This window comes from Haliotis cracherodii, unplaced genomic scaffold (genome assembly GCF_022045235.1).
Source record: "Haliotis cracherodii isolate W230 unplaced genomic scaffold, xgHalCrac1.p SCAF_10, whole genome shotgun sequence".
Taxonomy (NCBI): Eukaryota; Metazoa; Mollusca; class Gastropoda; order Lepetellida; family Haliotidae; genus Haliotis; species Haliotis cracherodii.
The window spans coordinates 57,186,070-57,199,379 of record NW_027266265.1 but is presented as its reverse complement, the minus strand read 5'-3'; the positions used below and the strand labels follow the sequence as shown (position 1 = coordinate 57,199,379).

The 13,310-nt window shown below is 42.4% G+C and overlaps 1 protein-coding gene across 1 annotated transcript; it reads left to right on the top strand.

Annotated features, from left to right (window-relative positions):
- Window positions 1-10,677: 10,677 nt before the first annotated feature.
- LOC139453922 (uncharacterized) lies at window positions 10,678-11,220 on the top strand. The gene has a single exon (XM_071235367.1). It carries the CDS (start codon window positions 10,678-10,680, stop codon window positions 11,218-11,220), a length of 543 nt encoding a protein of 180 aa, XP_071091468.1.
- The last annotated feature ends 2,090 nt before the right edge of the window (window positions 11,221-13,310 follow it).

Here is a 13,310-nt window from a genome sequence, read left to right as displayed (position 1 = left end):
TTGCTACATAACAAAGGAATATATATGGGGATCGGCTTCGAAACCAGCATCACAAATTCCTATTGTACAGAGGTGTTCCACTTACGTTTTGTTGTTTGGACATGGTCAAAAGGGCTACATTTACCCTGGTAGAAAGCCCCACTAAAATGTCAAAAGGGCCACATTTACCCTGGTAGAAAGCCCCACTAAAATGTCAAATGGGCCACATTTACCCTGGTAAAAAGCCTCACTAAAATGTCAAAAGCGCCACATTTACCCTGGTAGAAATCCCCACTAAAATGTCAAAAGGGCCACATTTACCCTGGTAGAAAGCCCCACTAAAATGTCATAAGGGCCACATTTACCCTGGTAGAAAGCCCCACTAAAATGTCAAAAGGGCCACAGATACCCTGGTTAAAAGCCCCACTAAAATGTCAAAAGGGCCACATTTACGCTGGTAGAGAGCCCCACTAAAATGTCATATGGGCCACAGATACCCTGGTAAAAAGCCCCACTAAAATGTCAAAAGGGCCACATTTACCCTGGTAGAAAGCCCCACTAAAATGTCAAAAGCGCCACAGATACCCTGGTAAAAAGCCCCACTAAAATGTCAAAAGGGCCACATTTACCCTGGTAGAAAGCCCCACTAAAAAGTCAAATGGGCCACAGATACCCTGGTAAAAAGCCCCACTAAAATGTCAAAAGGGCCACAGATACCCTGGTAGAAAGCCTCCCTAAAATTGTTTGTGGCCCTTTTGACGTGTTGCCCTTTTGACTATAGCCTTGCATTGTATTTAGAAATGATACACATTTTCTCGTAAAACTACATCTTCCAGAGACAAGGGAGTTAACTGACTGTAAAAGTCCATTTCAAACCATTGCCCAACTAGGCTGGAATTACGTAGTTATATTTTGCCTGGAATAACGAGTCCATGCATAGTACAATCAAAATCGCGTAACGGAATCGACATCCGGTTCGTAAACTGCCGTGCAGATTTCGGTCGATTGCAAATTTTGCAAAGCATGTGTACCACCAACTCGGCGTCAACAGATATTTTTCAAATCTTTTCATGTTTTTAATCAAGGTGCTCACGTGATTTGATGCACTTCGCGAAGTAAGACCCGTTTTATGACAACAGAGATCTTGATTATCGATCTGATCGTCTTCACTAGGCGCCGCCAGTTTGTTTGAAGGAAATGCAAGTGATATGACAGGTGGAATATGATTGGTGAGTGAGTGAGTGAGTGAGTATGGGTTGACGCCGCTTTTAGCAATATTCCAGCAATATCACGGCGGGGACACCAGAAATGGGCTTCACACGTTGTTGCCATGTGGGGAATCGAACCCGGGTCTTCAGCGTGACGATCGAACGCTTTAACCACTAGGCTACCTCACCGCCCCGAATCTGATTGGTCAATAGGAGGGACAAATCCTTGCCACTTGAAACAGAATCACGAAATATCGCCATCATTTAAGGAAGTCAGCTGCATGTGTGTGAATCACGTGGTATTAATCCTGGTAAGAATCGACAGTCAGGTAACTTATTTGGCAATGACGTTGTCAATTGCTCTTTAAATTCTACATCTGCACGTGTTTTACGTTCAGTTTGTGCTGGTAATGAAATACTGTTCTGAGCGAAGCTAAAAACTCCCACATCCAACTAACGCGCTATGATACAACTGAAATACTATTCTAAGATGAATAAAAAAACTCACTCCCACATCCAACTGACGTGCTGTGATATAAATGAAATACTGTTCTAAGCAGAGTTAAAACTCATTCCTCCATCAAACTGACGTGCTGTGATATATCTGAAATAATGTTCCAAGCAGAATTAAAACTCACTCCTCCATCAAACTGACGAGCTGTGATATAACAGAAATACTGTTCCAAGCAGAGTTAAAACTCACTCCTCCATCAAACTGACGTGTTGTGATATAACTGAAATACTGTTCCAAGCAGAGTTAAATCTCACTCCTCCATCAAACTGACGTGTTGTGATATAACTGAAATACTGTTCTAAGCAGAGTTAAAACTCATTCCTCCATCAAACTGACGGGCTGTGATATAACTGAAATGCTGTTCTAAGCAGAGTTAAAACTCACTCCCACATCAAACTGACGAGCTGTGATATAACTGAAATGCTGTTCGAAGCGTAGCTAAAAACTCACTCCTCCATCAAACTGACGTCGTGTGATATAACTGAAATACTGTTCTAAGCGGAGTTAAAAGTTACTCCTCCATCAAACTGACGTGCTTTGATATAACTGAAATACTGTTCCAAGCAGAGTTAAAACTCACTCCTCCATCAAACTGGCGTGCTTTGATAAAACTGAAATACTGTTCCAAGAGTAGCTAAAATCTCACTCCTCCATCAAACTGACGTGTTGTGATATAACTGAAATTCTGTTCTAGGCGGAGTTAAAACTTGCTCCTCCATCAGACTGACGTGTTGTGATATAACTGAAATACTGTTCTAAGCGTATCTCAAAATTCACTCAATCACTCTTTGCAAATATTTATTTTGATATCTTTCTGATCACAGTGATATTGTTTTGTCCGTTCTATAAAGGAATGTGTCACAACCAACAACAAGTGTCCTCATATTCATAATGCCATATCTACTTCTGCAAAGCTGTTTACTAACTACTTAAGACATTTGTGAAGACACTATCGACTTGTACCACGAAGGAAAATACAAAAAGAATTCTGACTAAATATATTTATTGTCTGCGCATCATATAAGCTTAAGTACAAATGGTGCCAATGTGTTGATGGGAATCGAACCCGGAACGGGATTATATTGATCAATGTGAGAGAGTGAGTGAGTGGGCTGGGTGAGTGAGTGAGTGAGTTTATTGCTCAGCTTAGACCATAGCAACAGACCAACTTAGACCATAGCAACAGACGTGCTTCATTTCCTTGGATATATTCACACAGAAACCAATCTCGAACGTGCACATTTATTGTGATTGCAGAAATCGTTAATTATTCTTACAACATGATCTTTTTTACAACGTAAACGTACAAATACAACCGACAAACCCAGAATCATTAGAAATCTCAAAGAAGAGTCCGTTGCACGCTTCCGACAATACCATAAGCATGTATTGAAATAGCTCCATATAACAGCAAAGTGACTATAAACAAATCTCCCACTTTCGTTTAAATTACCAAATAAATCTCATATCGAGAATCAGAAAAGCTGCACATAAACTTTTCTCATTCATTCGATGAACTTCCACAAGAAAATATAAATCTCTCATGTCCATTACTTCTTTCAGTTTTCAATCAAAACCTATTATTTCGTTAATCCGCAGAGCCACAAAAAAGCATCACTTGTAATGATCTTCTCTCCCTAATACATCACATGGACGCACGTGCCTCGTGGGAGATTTGACATCGCCATATTCAGCCACAAAGACACATCTCACCACTACAGCATGCTGTCCGTCCCTCCGCGCTGCCATGCCTCTATACCCGTCACTTAATGGCAGAGTGGAGCGCATACATTTGTAGTCCCAAGGCCCATTTACAAATTCTGAATGTGCAACCGGACTGGATCTGTTGCCAGATTTGCCCGACATCGTTCATTCTAACAACATTGTTTCCGTTACATGACGGACTAGGTGTCTATGGTTTCGACCCACGTATCGAGTCTGTGATACGGTAATTAGATTGGAGTCACTTCGCCACCTGCACCCTGAAGCGCACGAGAGATAATTTAGAAACATGACGTCACTTCCGAAAGGGAGGCAATTCATCTCGAACTATCAGCGGCATTTAGGAATCGACTTGTTGACTTCTTGGTCAATCCCTGAAACATTCCCCAAAATATTTCTTCAATTTGCAGGGTGAAAGAGAAAGGTAAGTTTGACTTCATGATTTTTTTGTGAACAATTCGAGCTGTACATTACGTCTGCAAAGATTTTAAAATATTTGACACTCATCAAGTTAATATCTTTGAAATGTCGAAAACGGGAATTTAAAAAAAAGTTATATACGTGATGACCTTGGTATAACATGGCTGAAGCTATAGCTTCTGATACACATTTAGAATTCATGTTTAGCATTCAATACAAGCAAAATTAGAATTAAATGTGTAAAAAGCAGCAGCACTTATCGACGCGGAAGGAATGTACACACCATTAATGAATGTCCAACTCTTTGATCTAAGCCTAATGCCAACTGTTTTATGACATTCCAAATCTTTCCCTACGGGGATTATATGGAGGAACAAGACGCTAGTGTCCTACTCTAGTAATAACAAGACCCGTGAAGATCCGGGGTAGAATAGGTCTTCAGCAACCAATACTTGCTGTAAAAGGCGACTATGCTTGTCGTAAGAAGCGACGAACGGGATCGGTTGGTCAGGCTCGCTGACTTTGTAGATGCATGTCATCGTATCCCAATTGCGTGGATTAATGCTCATGATGTCAATCACTGGATTATCTGGCTCAAACTCGATTATTTACAGACATCCATCATATAGCTGGAATAGTGCGGCGTCAAAAAAAAAGTAACAAAAACAAAACAGTTGTAAGGTCTTCATATCACAACATGTGAGATACAAGATAGACACAATTTTTATGGATAACAACTTCTTTAATACTGTAAAAAGCGACGTTTCGGTATAGATCCTTATACCGTTGTCAAGCAAGACTGAATGAGTACTTACTTACTTACTTTGGAGATTTAACGTGCGCTTTCCGACTGATGCGTATTTCGCACACGGGCCCGGCCAGCCATTTAATGTGTTTCCGAAAGGGGCGAAAGTGGTGTGTGCAACCCAAGAGGGGGCTTTAGGGGTTGCTTATATAGAATTTTGGAATTTTGAGATTTGGAATAGATGCCGATGGGGTTGGGGAGGAGAACTAAGGGAGCTGGGTATGGTGGATGTTTGTTTGTTTATGTAATTTTGATTTGGTAGATTATAGTGTTTTTAGATGCGTTTTATTAGTTCCGTTTTGATTAAGAATACGCCTAAGGCCTTGACGTTTTCTAGTTTATTTTGTGGGTTTAGTATTGCTTCTAGAGTGAGAGCCTTGTTTAGATTGAGGGTGGTTTGTAATGCGGTTCGATGTGTTAGGTAGTGTGTGCAGTGGATGAGTGCGTGTTCTGGGGTTTCTAGTTGTTTGCAGTGTGGGCAGTTACCTGTAGTATGTTTTGTTTGTTTTTTTAATTTTTAGATGGTTATTTAGGTTGGTGTGTCCTGTTTGGAGTTTAGTGATTACTCTGTCGATTCTTTTTTGATGGATGGAGAATTTTTGGTTTGGTTAGTGGTTTGACTGAATGAGGGACATAGTGCAGAATATATATAGCAAGTGGAGGATTAACAGTAGAGGATTAACAGTAACAACAAGGGCATACATGAGTGGGATAACATAGGTAGGTGTGACAACAAAGGATGATGCTATCACAACACGATGGACAGAAAACATATAGCTAGAAGCCAATGGGGCATGAAGCCAATAAACAGGTGATTATTGTTTGATGAGTTCATAGTAGGCGGATGGGATGAAATAGCCTTGATCTCTGTTGATTGATGGCTTGTGTCGGCGAATGTGGACTGCTTCTGTTAGTTTTCTTTTGGTGAAATCATTGAGGTTGTGATAGCATCATCCCTTTGTTGTCACACCTACCTATGTTATCCCACTCATGTATGCCCTTGTTGTTACTGTTAATCCTCTACGCTTTACTCTTCTCGAACACCTGGTATTATCACTATTTGATGTTGATTCATAAACACATGCTCGGAACCGTACATTGGACTAAGCTGTCGGCTATGTTTATTGAAATGGGATTTGTTTGCTTATATTTACGATATATGAAATGGTAGTTTGTCGTCGTACTCTGATGGTGTCCTACATGCAGTTTCCCGTGCAAGCACTGGGTTGTCTGCAGCTCATTACTCCATCGTGATGAAGCTGTAATTGCGACGACTGCAACAGGCTAAAACATCCACTCCCGCTCTAAGTGCCAATCTATTATGCTAAATGATACCTCAGTCTTGTCTACTTACTGGAGTCTACAAATTACCTGATCAGAATAGTTAACACTGTTAAAGTACAGACGATTGCTATAGTCTGGTGAAGTTGGAGCCAAAGAAATTAACGAGTGGTCCAACATGGACCGCAAGCAAGTTCTCTCGTGGGTAGCTGATGAGACGACCTTCCCTCCTAATTATCCAATCGAACGGGGAACACTGAGCTGAAGAACACGCGAATGCATTACCATTTTGAGTGGTTTCGATCTCCCGAACTGGTTTAATATAAGTTAGCATTTTGTCCAGGTCGCCGCAAAACCTCATGGCAACATCCGGGTTCTAATGTCTCATCAACAGTCATGACACAGTGTTAATTAGTACAATACATCTTTACAAAACGCAAGACTTTTAATTACGTCTGACCCAGATGTTGTGCGAGTGTGTGTTAATGCACTTAAAACGTGTAGCAAGTTCTTATATGCATGGATGTTTCTAAATTCTGGACGAGTTTTAACACGCTTGTTTACTCAGAGATATTGACAATTCAGAGCGTAAACATTGACAGATCCAAGGTTTGCGGGTTTCAAAAGGTTCTGTGAAGTTTAAAACTGCAATGTGTTTTAGTGGATATCCGAATCCTCAGTCAATATGGTGTTAAGGTCAAATTAAAAACACTGACAATGGTCCTTACGTTCTCTCAGCAGTGAAATATAATCATGGGTCCTCTATGGGTGTACACTTGAGGTTCGCGCCACAATTACAGTGACTAAACAGTAACCGCAGTCGGTGCATCCATCGTCGTTACTCAACATCCCCACTGCCCCCGGCTGTGCCTCACGTACTTTGTATAGTTTCTGAAAGACGGCTGACAACAACTTCATCTTCGATAACCCCGAGGTAGTCTTCTCAAGCGGTTCGAGTTTTTTGTCCGTTTGTTAGCCTGTCTGTTGATAGGGATTACTTATACGATAAAGAAACCTCGGAATCATAATGATTTTTACTACGATGCAGGGTGTCCGGTTTATAGTGTGTTCTGATTGCCAGTTTCCTGGCCGCAGGTTGTTCCAGTTGAAGGCTAGAGTGATTGCTGGGTTTCCTGGCCGCAGGTTGTTCCAGTTGAAGGCTAGAGTGATTGCTGGGTTTCCTGGCCGCAGGTTGTTCCAGTTGAAGGCTAGAGTGATTGCTGGGTTTCTTGACCGCAGGTTGTTCCAGTTGAAGGCTAGAGTGATTGCTGGGTTTCCTGACCGCAGGTTGTTCCAGTTGAAGGCTAGAGTGATTGCTGGGTTTCCTGACCGCAGGTTGTTCCAGTTGAAGGCTAGAGTGATTGCTGGGTTTCCTGGCCGCAGGTTGTTCCAGTTGAAGGCTAGAGTGATTGCTGGGTTTCCTGGCCGCAGGTTGTTCCAGTTGAAGGCTAGAGTGATTGCTGGGTTTCCTGGCCGCAGGTTGTTCCAGTTGAAGGCTAGAGTGATTGCTGGGTTTCCTGACCGCAGGTTGTTCCAACTGAAGGCTAGAGTGATTGCTGGGTATTCAAAAGGATAACTTCTATGTCGTCTCTTCTAGTCGAATCTATCTGCGTCATTAATTCTACGTGCGTTCACTGGTGTTTTAGTGCAATAGACACCCATTCTTCCACTTTTGATGACTTATACATGTAGATATAATAAAAGTGACAAAACAGTTTCAGAATCATTAGAAATCTCTGCCAAAAGCCATTGTACGATTCCGGCTACACCATGAGCATGTCTTTATGGATTACTATCAGCTAGAGTTCGCAGGAAGGTGAGCGTATCTTGCCCCACCCGTCACAAACACATGCAAAGGCAAGTCAGTTGTTCGCCTGGGAACATATTCATCTAGAACTGATGTTTGTGGTATAGAACTGTCATGTTGCTTCAGTTTCATTTGACAATGTGGGGTGCATGGAGCTCTGTGTTATAGGGCGCCGCATGTCCTAAAGCAGACTCTTCTTCCTTAACCATGCGTCACTTCGATTATTACCTCACCGTTCAGCTGACAAAACTACTCTTCAGTTCAGCGTTATACCAGCTTGCTGATCAGCGTAAAGCGCCCTGAACCCCGAAATACGACAAAATTAAATTTGAAACAAAAAATAAATTGGAATTATGATATGTTATAAAACAAAAAAGATTGCTAATTATTTGGTGAGGCTCGGTGATTTGGTTCATTGTATTTTATCGGCCCCCGACGACGTGACCCCTTGTTCATAATATCAACCACTGGTTTGTCAGATCCAGACTTGATATATGTACAGGTGGAATAGCTGGAATAGTGCTGGGTACGTAACAAGAACAAACAAAACGAATATACAACAAATTACGTCAAGAAAGAACAGGCTAGTCTGGTGCAGATTTAATGAGTATCACAACGAAAGTCCCGCCTCGTAGATCATTCCCTTTCAAATGCTGCACATGTCTATTAGGCGAAAATAGCCAGCTAACAACACAGCATTGCAGGACATTAGTTTTATTTGTGAAAGAGAACGTTTTGAGGCACATGCTTCTAAGAAATATCAATGTGATAAACGAGAACGTGATCACAACTTACCTTGAGGTTAAGTTATCAGATATAATAACGTCAGGCCACAAATAGTAGTGAGTTATTATTAACGCTGGCTACTGCACATGCCTCTACCGTCAGCTTCCGCATCACGATGCTTTCAGCGTTAGTTTTAAATCAGGGATTGTTCCCCGAAAAAATACCAAGCGTTAAGTAGGGCACATTTATAGAATCCGATACCCACTGAATAACGTACTGTGCACATATATGATACATGGATGGATGTTTATCACGGACGCTATTATTAAACATTATTTTGGATTGGCAAATTCTGGTCTTTTATCTGACCTTCTTTACCCCCGGACATCATTAAGGACTTCCGGTAGTCAAAGGATAGCTGGGTAATTTGCACACTTTCATCCCAGTGCCCGGATGTGTCTGGTGTTGAAGGTGTAGCAGCGCTGTAGATCACGTAGAACGTCAGCTGTGTGCTCCGACGTATCAGGTGACGAATAGCCTCCAGGGCTCGACCAAACCCTACGTTTCCGTGTATTGGCGTTGTGATGAAGGCTTACAATCCCCGGCAGCTATGGGCTAGGAAAGTCGTGTTGGAGTTTAACGACGTCGGATATACAGGATTAGTATGGCTATGTTATTAATGGCAAAATAATGTTTTTGTGTATTCAAGATCACGATGGTCGATTAAAAAAACGTAAAGTCACGCAGATGTAAAGAATAAAGTTAAAGTTCCTGAATACAAACATCACTACCACCGTCATCATAATCTTGATCAATCTTCTCCGCCTCCTTCTCCTCCTTCTTCATCTGTTTCTTCAGTTTCTTATAAAATCATCATCACCATCATCATCATCTTCTTCTTCTTCTTTTTCCTCTTCTTCTCCGCCTTCTTTGTCTCTTCTCATGGTAATTGCTACCAGTATTCCAGCTTAGTTGCGCTCCTGGAACGTCGGGCCAATAATTAGGCATGTACGCAGCATTGTTGGCTGTTGATATTACTATAACGGCCAAAACTATAGTCTCTCACACACGTGTTAGTCCAGACCCCAATAGTCTGCAAACCCGGATGAGCCTTTCAGGAACAACCATATACACTGACGGGAGAAAGAAACGATACCACTTACAACATCGAATTTTCAACAACAAAACTTTTCAAAACAAAATAATTTAATTTTGAAGCCACATCATCATGCGTCATGGGTACACATTTCTGAGTTTTGGAGCAAATACTCAATGTGTTTTGACACAAGTAAATTTGAAGAGGGGGATCACTAAGATCCGTCAATAACGATTGTGTCCCCGAATGGCACGTAAACATGCTATAACTTACGCTGACTAACTAGCTAACTGAGAACGTGGGATGACGGCACCAGGATCCCGGCGTGAGCCTGAGCAAGGACTTGTACTGGTCCTACTGGTCCGGCGATCTTACTGGTCCTATTGGTCCGGCGATCCTACTGGTCCTACTGGTCCGGCGATCCTACTGGTCCTACTGATCCGGCGATCCTACTGGTCCTACTAGTCCGGCGATCCTACTGGTCCTACTGATCCGGCGATCCTACTGGTCCTACTGGTCCGGCGATCTTACTGGTCCTACTGGTCCTGCGATCCTACTGGTCCTACTGGTCCGGCGATCCTACTGGTCCTACTGATCCGGCGAACCTACTGGTCCTACTGGTCCGGCGATCCAGAAAGTCCCCAGGCGCTCTATAGGGGACATGTCGTAAGATCTTCATATTATGCAGCGTTTTATTGAAAGTTTGGCCATTCAAACTTTTGGTATCTTCAGTTTACATGAAAAGAAATAGGACTCTCTGATTTGGACCCGTACTGAGTGGAATCGTCCGAATTTTCATTGTACATGTAAAATCATCCCTCATTTGTGAATATATCTACATCATTTTCAAGATCAATCATTACTACAAGCGCCCAGTCATGAGACACACGTGTATTACAGAATACATGCATCTCCGTAACGAATGATCGCTTGTGAAGACAGGTCCGGGTTTCCTCATCAGTTCACGCCGGCGTCACACCACACGCCAGCGTCACGCCACACGCCAACGTCACGCCACACTCCAGCCTCACGCCACACGCCAGCCTCACACCACACGCCAGCCTCACACCACACGCAAGCCTCACGCCACACACCAGCCACGCTCAACACGCCAGCGTCATGGCACACGCCAGCCTCACACCACACACCAGCCACGCTCAACACGCCAGCGTGACGCCACACACCAGCGTCGCACCACACGCCACCCTCACACCACACGCCAGCGTGACGCCACACACCAGCCACGCTCAACACGCCAGCGTCATGGCACACGCCAGCCTCACACCACACGCCAGCCACGCTCAACACGCCAGCGTGACGCCACAAACCAGCGTCTCACCACACGCCAGCCTCACACCACACGCCAGCCTCACACCACACGCCAGCGTCACACCACACGCCAGCGTCACACCACACGCCAGCCTCACACCACACGTCAGCCTCACATCACGCGCCAGCGTGACGCCACACACCAGCGTCGCACCACACGCCACCCTCACACCACACGCCCAGCCTCACACCACACGCCAGCCTCACGCCACACGCCAGCCTCACACCACACGCCAGCCTAACGCCACACACCCATTTTGCCCCTGTAAAGACTACGACGCTTCAGCATGGACGTTGATACCGTATAGAGATATATATAAGATTAAGAACTGAAATAAATTCACGTAAATAAGGGTTCACGTTTTTCCGGTGTATTTTGGTAGCAGATATGTCATAGGTATTGAAGGTAGCTGGTGCGGAGTATGGTTTCAAAGACATTAGCTATAATGTTATATGAACCTACGGTGCTGCTATTAAAAATAAGCTGACGGAAGGGTCAGAAGTCGCATATCCACACTATGGCGTTCTTAATGATGACAGTAAAAAACGTAATGAGCGTGTTTTATTTACTTCCACATTTTTTGAGAATAAAATTGAAATGTGATCTATTATTATCAGTGACGAGAACTAAAGTATCTTACTACAATCAAAAAGATTCTGTTTCTCGATACCAAATTGCTTAATCGATGAGCTCGCGGCCTGCGGACATTTGCAGTTGGTTCCACAACACGTGAAGATGACATCCTCCAATAAAGTGTTTAGTTGTCAGTATTAGCACCTCCTAACATCGGCAGTATATCACATACCTTGTGAAACTGATAACAGGGATGTGATTGGTGGTGATTGATCAACGAGAATCACAAAACACATCTGCACTGTTGCGGGCACCACCTGTGCGATAAATCAGCAAAATAACGTAAAAAAACTCAAGTTGGTATTGAAAATGTAGCAAGGTGGAAGGGTCTTGTCGATTGTATTACGTCCAACCGATAAGTGTAGCGTGACGCAACCTGCCACCATTGATACGAAAAATGTTCTACTTGACGGTACATCTCGTGGAAAACATGCTATGATAAAATCTCAGACAAATGCTTGTATATAAACCAACTGCCCATGTATATAAACCAACTGCCCATTGTAAAATATGAACTTATCATCATCGCGTTGCTCATCCATCTACCACAATTGCTCAGTTTACGAAACTGCAATTTAAAAAACAAAAAACAGTTAGTCTCTTTACACTTAATCATGCATCATCAAGTATGCACGTTATATTGACTACGCGTGATAGTGTGTGGTTCTGTTAGAACGTTTTATAGTCACGCTTAAAAACTTCTACACTGCGTTGATGAACTGCTATTGTTGTTTATTATATTCATGATAATTGATTTTTCAACCATAGGTCACATGTAATAATGATTCTATGTGATCTACAGCGTTATTTAAGCAGTGACCATACAGATATCATTGTTGACGTTATGCAGATATCATTGTTGACATTATACAAATATCATTGTTGACATTATACAAATATCATTGTTGACGTATACAGATATCATTGTTGACGTTATACAGATATCATTGTTGACGTTATGCAGATATCATTGTTGACGTTTTACAGATATCATTGTTGACGTTATACAGATATCATTGTTGACGTTATGCAGATATCATTGTTGACGTTGTATAGATATCATTGTTGACGTTTTACAGATATCATTGTTGACGTTTTACAGATATCATTGTTGACGTTATACAGATATCATTGTTGACGTAATAGAGATATCATTGTTGACGTAATAGCGATATCATTGTTGACGCTATACAAATATCAATGTTGACGTAATGCAGATATCATTGTTGACGTAATAGAGATATCTCGCGGCACTTTACCATGGAGCCCTCTCAGGCCCGATTTAGTGACTCCGAACCGAACGGTCCTTCTTTTATCCCCTTAATGCCGCGTGTCGGACAGGGTAACAAGAACTACAATTTTCAACATGTTATAAGGTTAATATGCAAATATGGACTTTTGAATGGCTAACCTTTTTTTCTTCTTAACACAAGGCGACCGACCATGTGTCAGTGCCTGTATCGCCAGTTGAACGTGTCCACCTGGTGCCTACTCTACCACACGCTGAGTTTCGCTGATGACACCACTGGGACATCCGTGCCACCTGCGAACACCTGGTAGACTGACACGCGCAGGGGTCTTATCAAAACAAATATACTGGGAACTTAATTACAAACTCAATTTTACTTCCCTATAGTGAAGTAAAATTGTGTTTTTAATTATGTGAAAAAATAAAATTAAATAATTAAATTATTTTAGATAAAAGGATGAAAGCAGGCTGAAAGTAAATAAAAGCTTCAATCACTTTCCAAGATCATAAGAAATCTCCGACATTCCAGTGTCAGACTAT

Excerpts from the sequence above, each read along its gene's own strand:
- LOC139453922 (XM_071235367.1), top strand. The coding sequence starts at position 10,678 with ATGGCACACGCCAGCCTCACACCACACACCAGCCACGCTCAACACGCC.